We start from the raw sequence: 22,565 nt of genomic DNA, 5'->3' as shown, positions 1-22,565 counted from the left end.
AAGAACAGCCGCAATAAGGAACCGTCAGAAAATAAATGCTGCGAGAGCCTGTTTCTATGGAGGATCTACATCGCCAACCCATCAATTCAAATAAGCAAAAATATTTAAAACAAAACAAAATTTTATTCGAAAGTTTCATTTGATTTTATCCAATTTTGTACCTCATTACTGATTAATGAATAATAAACGAAGTTTAATTTGCGATTATCACACATGAATATCGCAAAAAAGGATTAAACTGAGGAATACTTCCCTCCTTCAAACTTTTAAGCCTATTTTTCAAGAAGAACAAAGTCAGTTCCAGACACTTGAGTAACATCCCACGAGAATTAAATTGTATCTAATTAAACTTGGATTAAGTAAGTTGGGTAAGTCGAATCTCTTGCTAGAATCCAAGGATACAAAGTCAGCACCAATTGTGATTTTTGCTTCTACAATAAAATAACTTTACACGACGTAGTCAGAAATATAAAAACCGTTTAAAAATTGCACTAGCAACTTGACATACCACTGATGCAAACCTAGCATCGTGAAAATTTAACTTGAAATTGAAAAGAGAATTGTTAATTAAACACAAAGCTCTTAATTAAAACATGTACATTTCATCGAGATATAAAATATTCAGTATAATATCCACGATTTCTGAGCGGCTGTAATATTTTATCACAGAAAAGTTGCATGAAAAAGTAATCAGATTTTGCTAAAAGTAATTTCTTTCGCTTGTCGATGAAAAAGTATCAGGGACACAGAAAAATTTATAGATATTCAAAAATTTTGATATATATATTTGAAAAAGTACTTTTATCAAAATAACAGAGTAATTAAAAATTTGGAAATTCTGCGACTATCGAATGAGCATGCGACAAAACGGAGGTGGTAGCACGTATATTGAACACGGAGAACGTTTGGAAGATAGGAACGAAACGGAAGTAGAAGAAGAACCGGAAAAGGAGAAGCCGAGAAAAAGTGGAGAGTAGCTGATGAGATGCAGGAAGCTAACCTGAGGAGATAGAGCACGAATATTTGCTTTTTTATAGCACATCCCTATCTACCGACGAGTTATTTTGTTTGAAATAAGATAACCTTGCCTTCCGTTCTCCTGAAGCTTTCGTTTTCCTCCACCTCAAAACCGCAAAATTTATTCTCCTATCGCGAACCTAGGCACATTACCAGCTACCTCGTTTTATCTGCTCGTGTCTCGATTTTCTTGACGAGAGTGTGCTCATACATGGTGTTCAAAATACAGGTATCAGTTAAGTAAGAATTTCCGAAGAGCACCAAGTACATCATTCCCCAAAACCGTCATCTTGCAAAGTATCATCCATGAGACTCACACCGAAGAACATCTCTTCCTTTCCTCGCTGTTTATCATCCCAACCGGTGCAGCATCTCCTTTAAAACGTAACACTGATCCAGGAGTCAGATAAACAGCCACTCGGTGCTCTCACTGCGTATTAATTACGGTCGCAATGGGAAACACTCGGTGATTCGACTGTGCTTGTCTTCGCAACCAGCGTATATACATTTCTCCGCGAGGAGCTTTAATTGCAGAAGCGGGAGAGGAATAAAAAGAACGCGACGCGTACTTCTCCTTCACGCGGCCACGGCCTCTTACGAATGCTCTAAATTCGTCCTTTGACATCCATCGTGGGAGACGTTTCTGTTCTCCTGACGTAGCCACTTTCGGTGCAACCCCAATTATGATAAGACGACTTTTTCTTAACAGAAGGGCACGCAATTTATGTTAATGAGAGAGCGGTGAAAAGATGCAGAAATCTTGGAGATTTGATTAACCCCTAACTGCCACGGTGAAATTTAAACACTTTAAGTTTATAGTAGGATGCTTTAGTGCTCAGTAAAAAAATTATTGCTGAGGTTTAACGTTGGAAGAGTAATGTACAGTTGGGTGCAAGGAGTGCAAGAGGAATCTCTAATTCGTAGATGTACGCTCTGTGAGACGAACCACGGATTCTGATAACGTAGATCTACCCCCAATAATTTCTAGAGAGTTTAATGTGTGAAGACCTAATTAGGCTTTGGAATCAAAAATTAAAAGAAAACTAGGGTTACAAATTTTGACATTCTTTTGATGTGCAACATTTCTGGAATATTTCTTGGAAGTTTCAAGTTGATGCTGATTAAAATTCACGAAGTTATGCGAGTTCGTACATTCCTCCAAGCGTTTATAGTAGGCACATAATTTTTCTTCCGATCGCTTATTAAAACTCACTTTTTATGAGACTAACTCACTGGACTAATGTTAAATATACGATATAATGGCATTTATAAAAGCACCCTATTATACCTGGGGAAATCTGAAATTTTGTTGAAAATTACTCTGAAAAAAAGGTGTATAAGAGAAAAGTTCTATTACAGCTTTCCAATTTATTCTCCTACGAAAAAATGTTTTTCAGAATCATACAGAAAAACCAGAAATATCATATAGAAAAGTTTATTTCACAATTTCGACCCAGTTTTGCAAAGCAATTCCGTAAGGGATTATACGGAGGGTACATGAGGTTCTAGTGGAATTCATGAAACTATAAACTTAATTAAACCAATACAAACTCGATCAATCTCAACGTCAATCGTTGATTAAAAAGAAAACTAATAAGAATTTTATTTAGAAATAAAAAAGTGTGCATTATATGGTAAATAATGCAACTAAAGTTTATTTTTTCATTTAAAAAATCATCAAAAAGTTTTGCCTTACTCTTTATTTTATTTTTAAGTATTTTATTTCAGAGTTAAAAGTTATTAAATAGAACTTGTATCTCGAAAAATATATCTAATATTATTCATTCATATTTCTACTGCTCATTCATATTTCCACACATTTACGAGGAAACATAATATTTTCCTCATTCCACGGTTCCCTCCATACACTATCCAATATACGACATAGAAGGATGAAACAGCATTTCAAAAGCCACGAAAAAGCGGTGAGGCGGTGGTAAATATTTAAAATCCATTCAAATGATGAAAGCTGCAGGAAGTAGGAGTCGAAAAAAGAAGAAAAACGGATATAATTCCACGACTCACGCGTAGAAGTGATATTATATCAGTTTGTACAACATTGCTGCAAAGCAGATTTACATGTAAATGTTTATTCCTATTGTGTGTCGCATTACCGTGTTTCCCATTGAAATTTATTTTAATCGACCCCGATTAAATCCGACTGCTGGTACATGCGGAACATCGTTATCACCTAGAGTGAATTTTACCCACGAGATTCGACGAGTTCTCAAGCTATTGAACCTTCAACGTACGAATGGCAAAGAAGAGTCTTTTATCAGGAAAAAAATTCCGTTCGAAGGGAACAAAAGGGAATAGATGACTAAACGCTACATAGGGGCTTTCAAAAGGATTTAATTACGCATGATTGACAGTCGTGAAAAGAAAAGAGGCAAGGACTTGGAACGGTGACAGCTGCGCTACGATGAGCCTTAAATTAATTATCGACTCGCTGACGGTTGATTGTAATTGAACGAAAACGACGAAATTTAGGGGAATTGAGATACCAGTCGTAATTCTGTGACTTCAATTTTTAATTTGACTTTAATGCGTGTTTTATTATGTAGTAAGTAATTTTGTATTAATTGGCAACTTTTTGTTAATTTTCAACTATTCTCTATGGAAATATTGATTTCCAAAATAAAGGATAATTTATAAAATTACAATATAACAATTTTAATATTGGTAGATTTTCTTAGGAAAAATGGCAGTTCCCCCTTCTGTAGATTTTCGATTTTTGGGATTTTTGGCTCTCGCCATAGGCCTCCCCATCCCCTGGCCAAAAACTCCCGCAACACCAATTTACGCGTCGACGATGTTTGATGTCCCAAATCAGCGAGTGTTACACTACTCGCTGGTATAATGAATTAAATCATTTTGTGGCCATGACGCACGTACATAACAGGTGAACCTTCCTGCATAGCCGCAACGGGTTTGGTGGTCTAGTCGATAGTCGGACCATCTGCAAACAATGTTACAGCGACCGCAAACCTGATCGAAAGGGTTGTCGTGCCGATGGCCACTCAACTGATACGGAGGCTAGACTTAATTCCAAGATTAGCTGTATAAAGAATTTCACCATATACAGAATTAACCCTTCCATCCCCAATATAAGATTACTTTGATTTGTTAAAAAAAAAAATTATTTCTGTCTTTGTTGAACACTTTTAATCAAGTTTTTATTATTTAGAAATATATTTCTTAAATTATTTAGGTATGCTTTGAAATGGTCAGAATGGTTAAATCCCTTAATCGTCACCCAAGGAGCAGTAATTCTCATCACCATAGAAATTCAGTACGTATTTAAATTCATCGATTCTCTGACAAAAATGTATACAGTGTATTTACCTGCGTAAGAACTATTTAATACCTCTGATATCTATTATGCAAGGAAATTTGAATTTATACAATAGCTTGGTCTCAGATTCAGTGAATAGAATGTACCCAGTTATTCAACAAAACATGATATATTTTCATGATAAAGAGGCTTAAAAACTGAACTTGACCCATTTTTTTATTAGATTTTACTCTGTAGTGTAGAAATGGTGAGGTCAAAGGATAAATATTTGCAATGCATCCTTCCTCGATTGATTGTTGGCCATTCGAACAATTCAATTATTCATGGAATGGCATTAGAGAATGTGCTGACTAAATACCTAGCTGGTCGTCAGGGTTGGAAGATTGGGTCAATTGTGGTCACTATGGGACGTTAGCTACTGTACACCGTTAAATACTCCAGGAGTTATGTTACATAACTCTCTACTATCGACAACAAATTATGTAATTTTCAAGAATTTCAAAGGTGATCACCATAGGGTGCTCTATATTAATAACAATAAATTGCAATTATTTCTAAATACGTAAAATTCTAAGAATTTTTACTAATATTGGTCAGATTTCGAAATATAAAAAGCCAATATATTTTTCCAAAATCAATTCCTTCAGAAATAGCCAGTGTAATGAACATCGAACATAGTCAGGAACAATTTCGATGTGACTAACTTACATAACCATTGTAAGCTTCCAAGTCGGCCATCGTTCCATTCCGTAATGACACCAAACGGTACTCAGCAAGTTCATCAAACTAGCGAATTGTTTCTTGGCCATCAAATCGATCGATATTCTACATCTCGAGGCCTGATGCCGTTGCCTATTTAGTCGCGGATGTCAATAGGGAGCAATGACTCAGAAGTTAGCATTCCCCTTGCAGCCGTCTATCGATCACTAGTTCTCTTTCTTTCTCGCTAACAAGTCGAGAGATTATGAAGACACACACGTTGGGCCATGGCCAGGACCTAAAGCCCCTGCAATACAGCTAGCAGATTTATCCCTCTTGGTCCTAGGCCATTTCTTCCCTTGTCGTTTGCCTTCGGTGTTACCGCGCGATTCATCCTCCCCCGTATGGGGAGATGCTAGCACATTCCACCGCGCCGAGTACGACCGAACGAGCCCTTAATGGCAGAATAATATTCCTTCCGGAATTCTAAATTCGGTATTCCTTAACCAAATTAATTGCACCGGCCAATCGGCCGGATAATGAAAGCGGTTCATAACCGTTTCGAAGGTCGTTACTTGCGGAATTGTACCGTTCGACTTTAATTTTCTCTGTGGTAACCCTTTCGTTATTACTGGCGAGTGGAGTCTAATGCGAAGGGTCTATATTCCAAAAAATTGGGTATTGAAAAATTCTGGAATTTTTTGATTTTGAAATCTGGGAATTCTGGAATCTTACAATTTTGAGATTCTAGAATTTTATAATGATTAAGGGGTTAATCCACATTTTTTAGGGAGCTAGATACACCTTACCCCCTACCTAGTTGTACCCGTATCTTCCTTCAATTTTGCAAAAAAAAAAAAAATATTAATTAACACAGAATATATAACCACCCAAATTTATAATATTATACAAGAATATGTGATGATGGTGCATGTGCAAGTAGTCAGCTGTTCAAAGGTGTGAACATCGTGCTATATAGCATAGTCTGTCACGGCTTCATTAACGGTCCTATTAATATGATAGACAGCAGCAATACGTTACGATGCATGTGATTTTCGCGAACAAGATCTGACTCTTGTACCACGAAACCACCTCCACCGTACCTTAACGTGCTCGGTTCATGAATACATCTGCTAGCGAGCCGCATAATTAGGCTTGCAGGTTGCATAAATAACAAAAGCGGTCACAGAACACGTTACGTTTGGATTAATCTGGATTACCTGTTCATTCGAAGTCAAGTGTTCCGTTGTTAGTTGGGGATACTGTGGCTATTAGTTCGTGAGTAGATTAAGATTAGCTAGGAGATGGTAAACATTAAGATTGAATACCAATTACGAGATGTGTGACGTGAATTAGGTATGTTTGCGTTAAGATAGAATCTAGCAAATGTGCACAGGATGTTATTATCAAATTTTGATTAATATATTTTGGAATTCTTAATTTTACAATTTAGAAATTCTAGAATCTCAGAATTTGATGATAAAATTTCGTTCTGCAAACATATTTATAAATTCATAACGGAAGATAAATGATTCCTTTGATCCTACATACAGATTGATAGGACGAAAAAGGCCAAAGACATCAAACAAGGAGGACATTACGAAGTTTCCTTCTTTCTCCACTTTCCAGTGACGGGAACAGATCGAAACTAAACTCAATAGAGGAACCCATCGACTATCGATAGGTTTCTAAAAACCTAATGAAATGTCCTGGTCACGAGAAAGGATACGCCCTAAGCCGAACATTTCGTTCACGACGACTGAACTCTGGAATTAAAGTCTCCACTTACTGTAATCAATTAGACTTTCCTATACAGCTGGGAGCCAGTAGAAAGGGGGTATACGAATGCTATCTATTTTGTCCTCTCCCTTCCACCTCTGTTTTAAAGTAGCTCTCTTTTTCTCTCCATTTTATGGTTGAGTAAGCTTGCCACAAAAAGACATGGATTGAGTTAACAATGATCTTGGAAACCGGGGATGTGATCAAATGGTATCTTTTTGTAGCCATTTCAAAAAGTCAATGAAACGTACGACGGAGCAATTAAATTTCTATTTCCAGTGCTTTATACTACTTCTTTTTTATGTTTATACTAAAAATATACTAAAAAACTGCACCTACAGAATTTATAATTCTATTTCTAAAACAAAATCTTTTAACAAAGTTTGTAAAGCTTTGTAAATCATATTTATTACGCAATATTCTTACTTTATTCGCAACCTTTTAGCGGTACCTTTTAAGAAACCCGTTTACAGTGGTACAGCATTAAGTGAATTATCGGTTGGTAAGGTAATAGTTAGAAAGCTTTTAAAACTTTTATTTAAGAAGCTGAAACTTGTGTTCGGGACTGGGGACTGGAAAAAATTCAGACGTTCGAGGACTTTGGAAAGCGTCTGTGAAAACGATGCCTAGCCATCGCTGTTAGAGGTGCCATTAAGCGTATCCTCTTCAAGAATCTGTCGTAGACTAGGAAAGATGGCAAACAATGAGATGTGGACATTTTTCCAACAAACAGTGAAGTGTACTATGTGTATAGTTTGAAGTGAAAAGTACCATTTTTGCACCTACTCATATCATCCCAAGTAAATGACTATTTTCTCCAAAGGAACAATTCCCCTGCGGTACAATTAAACAGAATCGAAGAACGCCCCGAAGGGATGGCACAAAGGCTGAATGGTACGACTATCAGGGTTTCACGTACAGGTAATGTCCTCCCTACAGGCAAATCAATTGCAACAGGCCTTAGTAGGTAGATATACTCCTGCCTGACACAGCAGGTAAGTTATGTAAATTAGATTTGAACTAAGCATAGCTTGCACGTTGCGTCGTATTTCTACTACGTTAAATCTAGTATATTTAGCTGGATGAAGCTAGAATTAAACGAACGAGGTTGGACAGTGAATGAAACGTGAATCTGCTTGAATTCTGTCGGGCGATGTTACAGCCTTTGTAGAAATTAATTTAGTTTCAGTTACATCTCAGGGGTTCAGTTAATTCTAAATTTAATTATTAAGTTAGCATGCTGCATGATTTTCCAAGTGCGAACACAGCGAGTGTAATGCAAAGAAACAAGACCATTATCGGACTTTATTAATTCCTTGGTAGACCGAACTCATCAGAAGCAACTCTTTGCCAGACAAGTTGACTGCTGTTAATGATTTCCTGTCGATAAAGGTCACAGATTCGACGGTCTACCGGCACGAAAAGGCTCGGAGGGAATGTGCACTCAACGGAGCGAACGTAAGTGCGCAACGTCATTACTTTGAGAAGTAACTAATTGTGTTCTAATTAAAGCAACAACAAGAAGCCCTGCTAATTACTTGGCATCTACGCTCGCAGGATTTGACCAACCGAATTTCACGCGACACTAACCCCCTCCCTCCTTACCAAAAAGGAGAATTTAAGGAAAATTTAATTTATATTTCCTGAACTTATGTATATGTCTACATATTTATAGAACTTTTACATGTCACACAGAAAAATAATTTTAAGTAAAAATAAATAAAAATTCTATTTTGGAGTTGCATTTACAGAAGTTGAACTCTCAATATTCAGCAAAATGTCATTTTCAAGGGAATCGCACAAAATAAGGGAGCACTGCAGTTTTAATAAATAGGAAATGCAAGTGCAAACAGTCTGAAGAATTTTCTTCGTCTTATACATCTCTGAGAGATGCGATATACAGCACTCGTAATAAAAACAACTAGCGCCCATTCCGTTTTTACACAACTATGAATTGCTTGCTTCAGAGGTGTTTCATGTTAGGTCTTCTTCTTTGCTTTTCTCCCCTTTAACTTTTTCCCCGTCGTCGGTTTTTTGTCGTTTAAAGTAGCTCTCGTTTCGTACACTGAAAAATCATCCAACCTCGTGGAGATTCCGAAGTGGAAGATCAAGACACGGTCCAAATTAGAAAAAAGATATTAATAAAATTGCTTGAAAAAATTACTTTTAATATTAATGCCGTCAAAATTAAGATTTTGAAAATTTCTGTATGGAAGCCTGATTTGATTGCGAGTGTATAATTCATTTAAGGGATCCACGTCCTCTGACATTATGTATTCATTATTATTCTCTGTGTCCTATATTAAATTACCAGTAGAAACTAATTCCTACAAAGGAACAATACACGAATTTCAATCTGGTCCACTGTAACTGATATTCTAACAATACTGTAACTGATAAGGATATCAGTATTATAATCCTGAATACACCGAGCACACTAATTAGAAAATATTATTTCTAGAAGAAGTAATCTTGGCTTAGTAGAAATATTAATAAAATCAAAACTTTGGAGTTTTTAATTCTTATGAAAAATAATCATAATTTTTTATTGTTTTCATTTGCATATCAATCATACGATGTAAAATGTTTTGAAAGTTGAAAGTTGCAAAATATTCAGGTGCTTATCATGGGTGAACGGGACTTAGATTCATGCAGGGACATTGTAGTATCTGGCTGCATAATCCATATTCGATATCGAGTGATGTTCGACGAACCGTTCGTACGGTCGCTGTCTCCGAAGCACTCGATATCGATTTGCGATTTGGCAGTGGCTCGAGGTTAAAAGATCGCGTCCAGTTGCGCAAAAAACGTTCAATGGCCGCGAAATACCGAACAATCTGTTCGTACGGACGAATGGATCCGAAAAGAAATCCAAAGCATGCCATAAACAAGAAGCCCACGTCAAGTCGGGTCTTGTATCAATTGAGCGAAAACAATTGAGAAGTCTCCTTGCGATCTGATTAATAGAGAAACTGGAAACAATGAATTTAAGAGCAAAATATGATGCTATCCGATATTTTGCTGGTAAACTGAAAAATATCCGAAGAATATAAGAATAATAAAATTGATAGAGGATGGTTGAATAAAATTGTCAAAAATTATTCAAATAATTTTAATAATTCTAACAGTTTTAATGATTCTAACGATTCTAATAATTCTAATAATGCATTAGAACAAGTGTTAGAATAATAATTGGTCATCGATCAGTATCAATTAAAACTAAATGTAATTAGATTGGCCTAATCAGTCCCCTAGGTAATCAAACTTTGAACAGCATTAGGCTGATTCAATTAACCTATCATTAAATAAACCCGATAGAAAATTAGATTAGCTCTGAAACTCGTTTAATAATTAAAACCATCCAAGTAGTTGAGCATCTTGTCATGAATGAATTTCTTAGGAAAACTTAGGAATGCTCCCGAAGGATGATTGATTACTAACACTATACTCCTACATGTATGCATATACTTAACTGAAACTATAATTACAGGAACATCGAGTAAATTGCAGTTTGTACTCTTACCCTGCACCCTCAACTATGATTAAGTACTAGGATCTTGTTAAAGACAGATAGAAACACTACTGACATAAACTTCTATTCAAATAATTATCCCAATTGTGTTCTAATAATTTGATTATTCCTATTATCAGAACAAATGAGGTAACATTATATGGGAGTTCGAGTTACAAGTGACAAGGTGTTACTCCCTAAATCCATCGACTTCGAACTCTGACCCTGAACTCTTACCCTGAACCGAATCCCTTTTCATCCGTCCTCACATTATATCCTTGCATCCCCGATCGTTCTTTCTTTCCCTCAACCTTCCAACCATTTCTAGAAGTCACTCAATCAAACTCACCCTTCGATCACCTGTTCTCAATCATTCGCTCTTTATCGTTCAGTCCAAACTATAAATGATTATTTAATTAGAGTTTGGATGCTTAAAAAATTTTTACGTAGAGTTATGTTCGATACCAAAATTATTTTACGCAAAGAAAAATTAATTCTACTATTACCCTGAATCTTGAAGCAACAAATTTTACACTAGTTTCTGTTATTGAAAAACATTTTAAATTAAAAAAAAGATAGGAAGTATATAAGAGAAAAGGATTGATCTCAGCTAGGTAGATGGTCGGAGAAGAGGTCAAGAAACCGAGCGACGCAATTTCAGCTGGCGCGTAGCCGTTAAATATTGATCAAAAAGTAACGAGCCTCCCACTTATCATGCCCGAGATAGTGGAATAGCCATGGACCGCAGCTATGAAAAGGAAGGAAACGCTTCCTTGGTCTGGTCACGGTAAGTTCTTGGTAGCGGTGGATGATCATACACACTCGGGTTACGAAGAGAAAAAGAGGATGAGAAACGTAGAAAGGAAACGAGGAAGAAAGAGAGAGATAGGTTAAACGCGACCATCGTTGAGCAAAGCTTTTGCAAAATTTTCTTTCGCTTTGCATAACGCTAATGTATTCTATTGAGAGTGACCCGAGCTAGTACAACAAACCTAGCGGTTTAAATAATGAAAAAGTCTTGTTCGCCGTCTTAAATTTATCGAGAATCATATTTTAGCTTTAATTATTATTTAAAGCAAACTGAAGTACTTTTGATTGAAACCATTTAAGCTAGAATCGATGAAATTCTATTTCTAAAATGGAGGTTTTTAATTTAAAAAATTCATGGTCCAATAGAGGTATTGATTCGAAGCGGGTATCTGATGAGATAGTTGGAATCCCTGATGCGGGAGCCGCAATAAAAAAAGAGTTTCAAGTTTTAGGAGGCTGGGAGACCACATCAGATATGGAAAACAAACACCATAATATTCAAAGATACGTATATCTGGCAATATTCTTTGTCTTTCTTATTATCAGTCAATTAAGGAATCATCTAAGTATCTCAATTTTGATAGATAGAATCCGATTTCGTTTTTTCTCTTCATAGAACATGAAACGAACCGACGCAGAGGTGCACTTAAGGATGCGGGTATCGATTATGGAAATGCAAGCTTCTCTTCGATAATTCAATTCGCGTACGAACTAGACGGACGCATTAACTGAAACGTGGGCTCTTGTAATTTTGAAAAAGTATAATGGCGATCGCGGTAATTCTATAGCCATCGATTGAACACAGCTCGGAGATGAAACGGTGCTTCACGTCGGTCATAAATTATCTCGACGAGCATCTTCGGAATCATTACGCGCGAATAATGGAATCCTGCATACCACTTTATCGATATCTACAAGCATTTCCATGTTTTTGAATCGAACAGTGTATTTGTAGAACATTAATCAAAGATAATTTATATTTCATGCAGATAACTTCATTAAAGATAATTGATAGACTCGATGAAACTACCAGAAAAAACTGATCAAAGTTGTACACTGATAATATTATATTTTTGGCAAAAAAGGTAGTGAAAAATTGAAAAAAAAAAAAAAAATACAATTTTTTAAATAATATTTTCAACATTTTTCCAATAATTTTAACATATTTAAAATTATCGGTACTTGCATAATACATTGAGAATTAATTTTGGGAAATGAAAAGCGAACGAATGTGTTGAATTTCCATCATTTGAAATGAAGGATTTAACTGAGAGAGCATTTGCAAACTTGCAACGTATCGGCACACTCGAAGGATTATTGTGAAACTGGATGGGTCCTCAAGCATTGTGTATTGAAACAGTTAATCTGTTTGGACAATAATTAGTTTTCCAGGGAAAACGATGAACGACGGGAAGTGCTTAATTGCTGACCTCGCTAGACGGACTCCGAAACTGGGATTCCTGGTTACGAGTTAACGAGAAAATGAAAATCACTCGAGGATCAGGTATTGAAATTCCGGTTTCGAAGTTCATAAGTTTATTCGCGTGAATCGGTCCATTCAATTTCCGCGTTCAACAAAACGGGATTAAAATTTTCTATAGAAACTGAGAAACTATGATAAAGAAATAAAAGAAGAAATTGTTGATGATGAAGTAGGTATTGATTATTGCATTCAATAATCGGGTAGCAAGGCTGGGTACCCGCACACCTTTATCACCAATATTATATTCCCAAAAATTTAATTCTAACCATACCACCCCGTAATCACACCATCCACAATACTGGCCTCAGTTTCACTTATCACAGATCCCAAAAAGAAAGCACACCAAACAAACCGCCTTAAAGAGTAGAAGTTTTCAGCCACGAAACCCATGTCCAATAATTAAACGCGCGTTATCCTCGAGGAAAATTAAGTGGTTTCATGCCAGCAAGTTCGACGAGAAGAACAAACCAAGATGAACGTCCGCATTGACCTGGATTCGTCGTTCGAGACTATTATCAAAAATGGGTTGGGAAATTGATCAGAAAGAAAAAGAGACACCAGGGAATCGTCGATACTTCCTCTGACATAGGGTTACGTTAACCCTTAGGGACAGAGATTAAACAGCCAGTAAGCCGAAATCATCGTTTCAAGGGGGACACATTGAAGATCGGTCTCGCTACTATCGGGGTCAATGCGGCACAAGTAATTTCTGGATTATATGGCGGCCGTAATCCTCCTACTAGCGTAATAACATCGTTTCATAGACCATTATCCTGCCGACGGACTGTAACCTTGTTATTTGTATAACCCCGCGGATTTCGCGTTCTAATAACAAATTTCATTTTGTCACTCGAGCGTTATGATAGACCTCCAAAAATTCTCGATTTTAATTATTTCCAGCCCAGTGCTGTTATATGACAATATTCCTTTTGAATGTATTAGAAAATTCGGAGCTCACAAAATTTGGTTTTTGAATAATTTGAACAGAAAGAAATAACGATATTGATTTTAATAAAAGAATATCTATGAATGTGATTGCTCAATGTATGGAAGATCTCTTTTTGAATATTGATTTACAAAAGGCAACGATGTACCTATATAACTTGCCCAAGTTTCAATATGACTAGTCAATAAATAAAAGAAACGAGATTTCCTTGCTTTTCTGGTTTTTTATTCAAAACAAGCTCGTTGAGAATCAATATAGAATTTATGGTAGTCGTAAAATTTCTGAAAGCACTTTTGGTAGATTTCTACTAGAATTTTGCTTGCGCACTTGATCAGAAATTTGTAAACAACAAAAATAGTAAAATAAGTGTATTTTAACTTTTTAATTTTAATTCGAACAATACAAAATATTCAGGATGAAAGTATAAAACTTTTAGCTAATCTTTTTATTTATATTGGATATTATCAATACATAAATATTGCATTTTACTTTTATAAATATTGGATTCGGTGTCGAACGCAGCACGTACAAAAATTTACGAGAGAAAACACCTGCATCAAAATTTATGGATTTTATATTTTTTAAAATATATTTTTCTCCACATTCTATTCAAGAAAGGTAAAACCATTTCAAATTTATTTTTCAAGTGTTTCTCAGTATAATCAGTCACGGAACAAAGGGTCGTGTACGGTTCATTCACAACCCCTAGTTTTCATGATTCTGATGTTGCCAGAGGTAAAGAATAACTCGCGTATAAAGTCATCAATTCAGAAAGCTTAATGCTCGTTTTTCGTTCTGGCAAGTGTACTCATGACTGGTGTTCGTGATCCTTTTCTGTCACAACTACAGTCGTCTCAGCACCTGCTCTTTCGTGCAAGATACGTGTATTATATAAAGTGGCTGCTAGCTACCACGTTTGCTTATTATGCTTCCAGTTAAACCACAGTGAAAAGGAAAGGTTATACGAAAAAAGAACATTTTCTTCTTTCCACGATTTCCCCTCGGGTTTCCCTTGACTCCGCTTCGATCCAACGAATTTTCCTTTCAGGGTGAAATAGTGGTGGAACACGGGGAAGAGAACAATAAGCATTTTCCAGTCAATTGACGTCCGACAACGAAGCTGAATGTTCCCTTTTCAAGCTAAACCATGATTTTTCCGTCTACGTTTCACGAAAAATGTGTGCTCTGTGTGTTTCGATTAAATATTACATGAAAGCTTTCAGTGTAAACTTGACGTTTTATGCTCACCATTTTATTACTTTCACGCAACTAAACGATATGAATCGCAAACGAGCGTGTCGAGAATTTCTGTGATAAAGTTGCTTACGCTTTTGAAACATTCCTGAATGAATTTGCACGTGTGCGTATATAAAGAAGCGTGGGTGTGTTTTACTTTCAAGCGACAATCGATGAAAATGAAGTGGAATTCCAAGAATAAGGAAAGGTCAAATTTAAAATTTGAAAAAAGTCGTGGGATAGTAGGGTGCTAACTAAGCTTGTAACCTTTTGAAAGTCTACTATGTTCAAAAGGTTATACTAATAATGGGATCTCCTCCCCTACATCATCATTCTCCTAGGAACTGCCAAAAGGAAAGAACGGAAATCTGAGACATCGACATTTTCCCCGGAAAAGCCGGTCTTGATCGCGAGTGTAATCATCATTTCCCTGTTTGTATTAAATTTTTTATATTAAAATATCAAAATGTAATTGGAAATTTTCAACGAATATTTGAAGGTCTTTATCCCGCAACAGTAGTAAAGTGGAGTCCACCTTCATAAGATCGGCCAAGGTACCTAATGTATAGCGAAATTGATTTTACATGTATTCGGAATTTAACGAAAAGGCACACAAGCAATGGACCGCGCTCTTTATAATACCTACAAAGTGTATTTGAAAGCGTTTACGTGTATGAAAGTCGGCCATCGATTAAACGTGTACCTGAAAAAAGCCGGTCAAAGGATAGCAAACAAGCAAAATTAACTTGCACTGACTTAGACTGTTCGCGTTAAATAATATTCGAGTCAAATCTTAGAAGATGAAAAAAGAATTATCATCACGCAGGACATTAAAGAAATAAATTTTTTTATTTTACATATTTTCGTTTCTCTAAAATATGTAACTTATTTAAACGCAGATTCAACAATTATAATTATCTTAGAGAGAAAGGAACATATGTAACTTCCACGCAAAACAGAGTTAAATTGCGGTTACGTTTGAAATTAAACTTCGTACTTAATATACGACGGTGGTTTCTACGAGTTACTCGTTAGCAATATCCTGCATGTGCTTATATTTATTCATCCTTTCGTTATCCTCTGTTCCATTTTCTAATCTCCTTTCTTTCCTTTTTTTAATATGAATACATGGAATCATGTACCATATTTTTTAATAATATACAAATCTAATTTATGTTAATTATATTAAGTATTTAAATAGTGAAACACTATTTAATAATATCTTTCGTTAAAACTACTTTCCTGTTACTTTGTACTTGTGCTATGATTTATGAAAAAAAGAAGTATTTAAAAAGAATCAAAAGTAACTCATAATTCTAGGTCCTCATACATATGTAACAATAGCTTGTTATTCAGAAAGATGCATCAGGTGAGATAAAACCAACAATTTGCAAGCCAAAGCACGTATGTTTTACAAAGAAGTAAAAAAACAAGTGATGTAAAGTATGAAAGGCCAGGCATGCGCATAAATCGGATAATATCCTATGGATAGATAATCTTCATAAAACCCCTTCATTTTTTGCTTTCATTTCCCTATCATCAAGAACATAACTTTAAAATACTAATGCTTGTTATCCGTTCAGGATTCTGATAAATAAATTTTTTAAAGAAAAATGATACAATATTGCAAATTTGTAACATGATGTAAACCAATATTTATAATTACTAAAGACAAGAGATACAAGAATTTCATACTATAATACTGTATATAGCAGATTGCAACGAGCTGCATCGAAAGGTTAATTAGAACCATTCCACTCATTATATTTAATTAAAATGAATTAATTGTATCCACAGAAGATATTAAATAGGAAATTCAGATGTCGTACTTCATGATCCTTTATATAATAATAAAATGGCAGGAAATCATAATAAACTAACATATTCCGTTAAAGGAAATTGCATTATTTCGATTCATGTACATTAATTGGATACATTACCGATCATTTACCGATGCAACACGCTTGTTATTTCAGTGAATTATTACCGACCAATTGGCCTGAATATAATGAAACAGTAGCATGCAGAACGATACGTAATTCAGCAACTCCACATCACTTGGATCGAAGCAAATATCTCATTTCATTCGAGATTCAATGAAACGTGACACCTTGATGAATGAATCGCTCGATCGAAACGTGAAGAAATCGTATCGGATCAGATTGAAGGATACGGACGATGATCTTTAAACTATACGAATACCTCATTCAATAAAACACGTTTAACAATTGAACTGATAAATGTAGACTGAAATATTCCCTTAGATGAAGATTTTATTGATTTTATTCTTGTATAATTTAAAGTATAATTTATTTTAGTTGTATGGTATATCTTGTATATAAACCACGGTAATTTACTATTCCTTAAGAGTACACGTCGTGTAAATTTGCATGGTAAAGTTGTTCATAAAGCTACACTTGGAAATCGTTGAAACTCCCTGGGAAATCACTATGTTACCTGTCCTTTCGTATTTCGGGCACGTAAGGTAAGACGATGAGGTCGTAAACGTGCGATGCCATTACTTTTCTAGATCGATTTAGGGAATGCTAACGGTACGGAAAAAGACGACGAAAAGAGTAGATTTAGATGTAAGTTAGTGAAAAGGTTGATAGATAAAATACCTAATCCCAAACGAGATTCCGAGGAAATTGTGCTACCAAGAATAGGTTGATTGTACGCTAGGAACTGAGTCAAAAATATGGAAGCAACCTTCGGATAATAACTTGTGCTCTAGAAAAGATATTGAAAATTCATGGTGTATGGTGGCCACGATATAACGAAGTTTTTATCTCTAAGGAAATACTGCAGACATTCTATCAGAATTAAATTAACACATTCGTTATCAACACTCAATTGAACATTCAATTAGTAAAATATTCAAAAACTATGCAATTCGAAGTAGTATCATTTTTTTCTGATTGTTTATTGCAATGAAAAACAATCTGAGCAAAAACAAATGTTGTTATGTAAGCTATATCATTGTATACTTTAAAATTGTTGAACAATTCTAAAATAAGAATAAACTGATTTTATTCTTTTCTCGTTTTTAAAATGAGCTTAAACGACTTCCCAAGAAAACAGCTTTCCACCACACCACTGGACAATTAAACGTTTTTGCATTATACGTATAATCTAGAAGCAATTAAGTGCTTGTACGAGTACTTAGAGGTAAATGTGTTTAAAATTTTGTCCTTAGTTTCATGAATGTTTTAAAACTCACACAAAATTAACATCAATAAAAACTATGTGAAACCGTTGCGTTCCAACTTAAACATTTCCTTTCACACCACTTACGTGGCAATATAACGAGAGTCTACTGTACCAACGCCTGAATTAATAACAAAATTTCGAAAACCCACATCTGTATTTCCCTCAAGATTCCAATACTGCTCACGCAAAGCGCAGTCATCTGAATTTAAGTAATTTAGAAAGAAGAAATTCGACGATGACCTGGATACCTTAATTGGTTAAAGTGGTCGCTCTGCGAGCGAAAAATGTTACTTCGAATCTCAATTCAGCAATTTCGCCGACTGATTCGTTACAATTTTCAGAAATTAAATCCCACTATATTTTTTGGCTACACTCTAAATTGATTTCCTCTGCAAAATTTGAAACTCCATACGTCCGCAATACGACGAATTTTATATTTTTATTTTTTTTTTATAGAGCTAAAATTGCTTGCTCGACTAAGTTGAAGACAGTTCCATTTGAGTTTGAAAAAAGCAGAACGAAGAAATTTGTCGATAAGCTGGAGAGCTTAAGTGAAAGATCCCAGTTCCAATCCAGCTTGTGCAATCTGATCGACCATTTCCTTTTCCCAACCGTTTTCCCAACTTCGTGATTTATGTAGAGCTGAGAATGGTCAAATTGTCAGCTTAGCTCAGCTTGTGCGTAACAGAAGTTTTGGTTTTCAGATCAGTACAAAAAATAGAGGTCTTAATAAAAAATAATCTATTTTATATAAGTAGAGAAATTTATGAATGACACTAGGAATAAAATTTTATATAAAGTAGATTATTTTTTATTAAGACCACTGATATAATAATATCAATAATTATTGCACGTGTCATGAATTTTTCAAAGAATCTCATAAACGAAATATAGTAGAAAAATACTTTCTGCATCGTTATTCCCAGTATTACAAAGGAACAGAACATGAGCGGAGGTTTATAATTACGGTTTCATCTGCGTAATTCATGCCATCTCTCTGAATAATCTTATTTAAGGAACCTCAAAGGAAAGACTGTATATAACAATGATTAATTAAGTAAAGGTAATACGAATCGTATGCTAACCAGTGAAATTCATATACTGGGGCTCGTTTATATTCTAACGTTGAGGTCCTTTCATTTTGAGGTTTGGTATCATTATTTAATACTGATGAAAATCTTGCAGAAATTCCTTTGCAAACGTCATTTTTCTGATAGTAATTATGAATTTTAATAAATTTAATAAAAGAAACTTTTTAGGAAAATAATTGTACCCTTTGAAAACAAAATTACTTAATTTTGAAAAATTATTACTAATTTTTTTATATCAATAGCGATTAACAGGGCTGATCGATTTTGATAAAATAAAAAATGAACTGAGGATATTGTAATAATGTTGTTTAAATTCTTTTGAAAAAACTTTCCTGCAAACACTTGAAAAATTTCTTTCATGTTAAAATTGCAAAGACTGAGTTGATCAGTTTCCTGTTGCGCAGTGCATGTAAATTAACAGAATTAATTTTAGAGTGAATTTTAGTTCATTAGAGGGTCCTTAATTACAAACCACAAAGTATCAATTTCATGCTTGAGCCTGCGTTTTCACAAACTTTGTTAACAATCACATCAAAATAGTTTTATTTTACTCTATTTTCAAAAAAATAACATGTCTAACTTTAAGAAAATAACGAAGCTCAGTTTTCACTCCATAAAACAAGAAAATTTCTTCAGACAATTTTCTACAGAAAAATAATTTTCTCTGCATTTAAAAAATAAACAAATATTATTTTTTAGAAACTCAGGAATTTCCTTTCCTAATATGAAGCATAATAAACTTGGAAAGTTTTTAGAAAATTCTTCCTCTTTGATGCTACGAAAGTAATTTGGAAATATTTAAAATTTTAAAAAATTTAAATTTTCGACGTTTTGAAATTCACGATAAAATGACAGAATTTTTGAGGAACTTTGTCCCATCAAAATCTTGCGTATACATTGATGGCTTCGCAAGCTAAATAAGTGTGTAAACGATATGCAAAATTTTGATGAACTATAATACCGTAATACGTTCCGGAGACCACATCTGTATGATAAACCATATTCCAATTGCATTTTCGAACAGGACAATACGGACAGAAATGTTAATATCATGTAAAACGCCGAGATCATTTAACTGTAGAATATTTCTTGTCGAATTTATAGCTATTTGCAATTCAATGACAGAAAAGATCGACCCGCGCAGGATTTATGTCCTTTCAATTCCATCCCTTACGTAACCGTTACGTTTGACGTTATTTTACGTTTATCTGAGCGACTGTATTCAGTTTCATAGAAATTGCAATAAAAATTAATTTCTTTCTTCGTTAAATTCGAAGAAAAATAATTAATAAAAATAGTAATTAAGCAACAGCCTATCCAGAAGATTTTAGAATGAATAAAAAGCTACCTTAGTGTCCCTTCACCCTAAGAAATCAACCAATGGGAAGCCAATACATTAACGAGTAGTACCCAAAGGGTTAATCAATCTTTTTTCAAAATCTCACCTGGTGCGAGTGATAATCAGATCCAGCGCCGTTGGGGAATCGGTAACGGAAGGGACTATGCACGGGGCAGTTGACGCGAAAAGGACTCTCGGTGGGTAATCTTGGCGGCGGATGAGAATGCGGCCCGTAAATGACACAGTCCATCGGTATAGGTCTTCCGGGAGCATGATCGAGAGGCCGACAAGAATAGTTGACGGGCGGAGGTCGCGCAGGAGGATGTTCGATTGGCCGACAAGGTGTCTGCTCGAGTGACTGTCTACCGGGATGTTGTTCGTGAAGACGATGTTCCAGCATCCGTGAGACGTGTTCCACCGATCTACATCCGTGATCGTGCATCCGGCCAAAGTGATGGTCGTGCATGTAACTGGCGTGATCTTTCAATCGACAAGGATGCTCGATGGCGCGCATGGAGTGATGTTCGATTCCGGTTCTCATCGGCGTGGACATCGAAGAAGACGTTGTCGGATGATCAACACCGGATCTCAGCTGTTCGTTGCGCATCTGTTCGATCGATCTACCCATCGCTTCGATCGATCTGCTCGATTGATGGTGTTCGATGGAGGTTCTCATAGGATCGGCGGACGGTTGACGTATCACCGAATCGATCGATCTCATCGACTCCATCGATCGCATGGATTCGGTGGAACGCATGCTATGATCGATCGGTCGCATCGGCGATGGATCGGTTGATCTGCACGGTCTGCTCCAGCATCGCGGTATGGTGTTGGCACCGTCGTTCGCGTTTCCGCTGCTGCCTGAGGCGGGGACACCTCCGGTAACACCGCCGACACCATGACCTTGAGACGGCCAGCCGATGGCATACGGATCCATCTCCATGCCACGTAGGAGCTGGTTAATCCGCTCCTCCAGCTGGTTACGGTGTCGGGCCCCACATGACTCCTCCGACCGGTGCGATTACTCGCGTGTTCATTGTTAACCGATTCACGTCACTGATCCGTCGCGAGGTGGTGACACTTGATACAACACGCGAATGTGGCCGCACTCACGGAAAACATGCGGTCGAAACGTGGATGATATTACGCGGAGACGACACCGAATCACCGTGAGCAAAAGGAAACTAGGCAATACGAGACACGCGGGGAAGGATGAACGAGAAGAAAGACGATGTCACTGAAGAAGAAGCACGCGGAAAGGATAACTGTGATCGCGAGAAGTAGAAACGCCGTAAGCAAGTGCGGCAGCAACGAGAAGACGACGCATCGCGATGCCGCGCTCCCCAGCACTGAGCCTCGCGGCCTCGACTGCCGCGCAGTTCCTCCACGCAAACCAACCAACCGACCCACTACCCCGACTATCCACCCACCGCCTAACTATTCGTCTCCTACCCCTCTCTTCTGGCACCCCATTCTATCCCTTCTCCCCCGTATTACGCCAGTATCGCTACCCCTCAACCAGCAGTAAACTTCTCTCTTTCTCTCTCTATCTAACCCCTACATCCCTTTGGACCGCAATGTTCGCCCACCGTCTCCAGTAACATCCCCCTACGTACGCGTCACTCCCACCCCTATTCTCTCGTCCTTTTCCTTCTTCCTGCTTCACGGACAATCTCCGGTCTCATCGTCGGAGTCGCACACTTTCCTCTTTCGACTTTTCCCTCCCTGTCGCCCACCCTATTTAGCTTTATCGCTCGCTACCTTGCGGCAAAGATGTTTCCGTTTTCCCTCGAAACACTCAACTTGTCGGCTCGATAATCATCGTCGGATACGTTGACTCTGCGTGCCGTAACTTCGGATCAACGTCGGACATGCGATCGAAGCGTCAGGGTTTCCTGTTTATTCTGGAAATAGCCCTGCCCCGAGGGGGTGAAACTAAACTGACCGTGCGTGGATGCGTTCGAGTAACGCAGCCTGAAACCGCGTGAATGAAAAACTACAATCGATTCCCTACACCCTAGGTGGCGCGCTCGTGACGCTGCGTTTCCACGACGTTACATAGTAACCCCGATTCACTATTCACCCTATATCTCTTCCTCTGATTACGTTCAAGTGTTTCAATTCGATTATGCGACGCAGTATTGCAGTT

At 36.6% G+C, this 22,565-nt stretch overlaps 1 protein-coding gene across 12 annotated transcripts in view; it reads right to left on the bottom strand.

Moving 5' to 3' along the window:
* The window catches only part of CASK (peripheral plasma membrane protein CASK), a 138,783-nt gene that overhangs the window by 64,262 nt on the left and 51,956 nt on the right, over nt 1-22,565 (bottom strand). The window contains exon 1 of one of the 12 annotated variants that reach the window (XM_034328164.2): nt 20,523-21,762. The exons of the other annotated variants lie outside the window; for them this stretch is intronic. Coding sequence (XP_034184055.1) covers nt 20,523-21,359 — 837 coding nt within the window. The 5' untranslated portion in view covers nt 21,360-21,762. Of the gene's footprint in view, nt 1-20,522; nt 21,763-22,565 lie in introns of those variants that run through there. 12 annotated transcript variants of the gene reach the window in all.

The sequence above is a fragment of the Osmia lignaria genome, chromosome 1, assembly GCF_051020975.1.
Source record: "Osmia lignaria lignaria isolate PbOS001 chromosome 1, iyOsmLign1, whole genome shotgun sequence".
In the NCBI taxonomy this organism is placed as follows: Eukaryota; Metazoa; Arthropoda; class Insecta; order Hymenoptera; family Megachilidae; genus Osmia; species Osmia lignaria.
The sequence above is the reverse complement of the archived record's forward strand: the minus strand, read 5'-3'. Positions and strand labels throughout refer to the sequence as shown.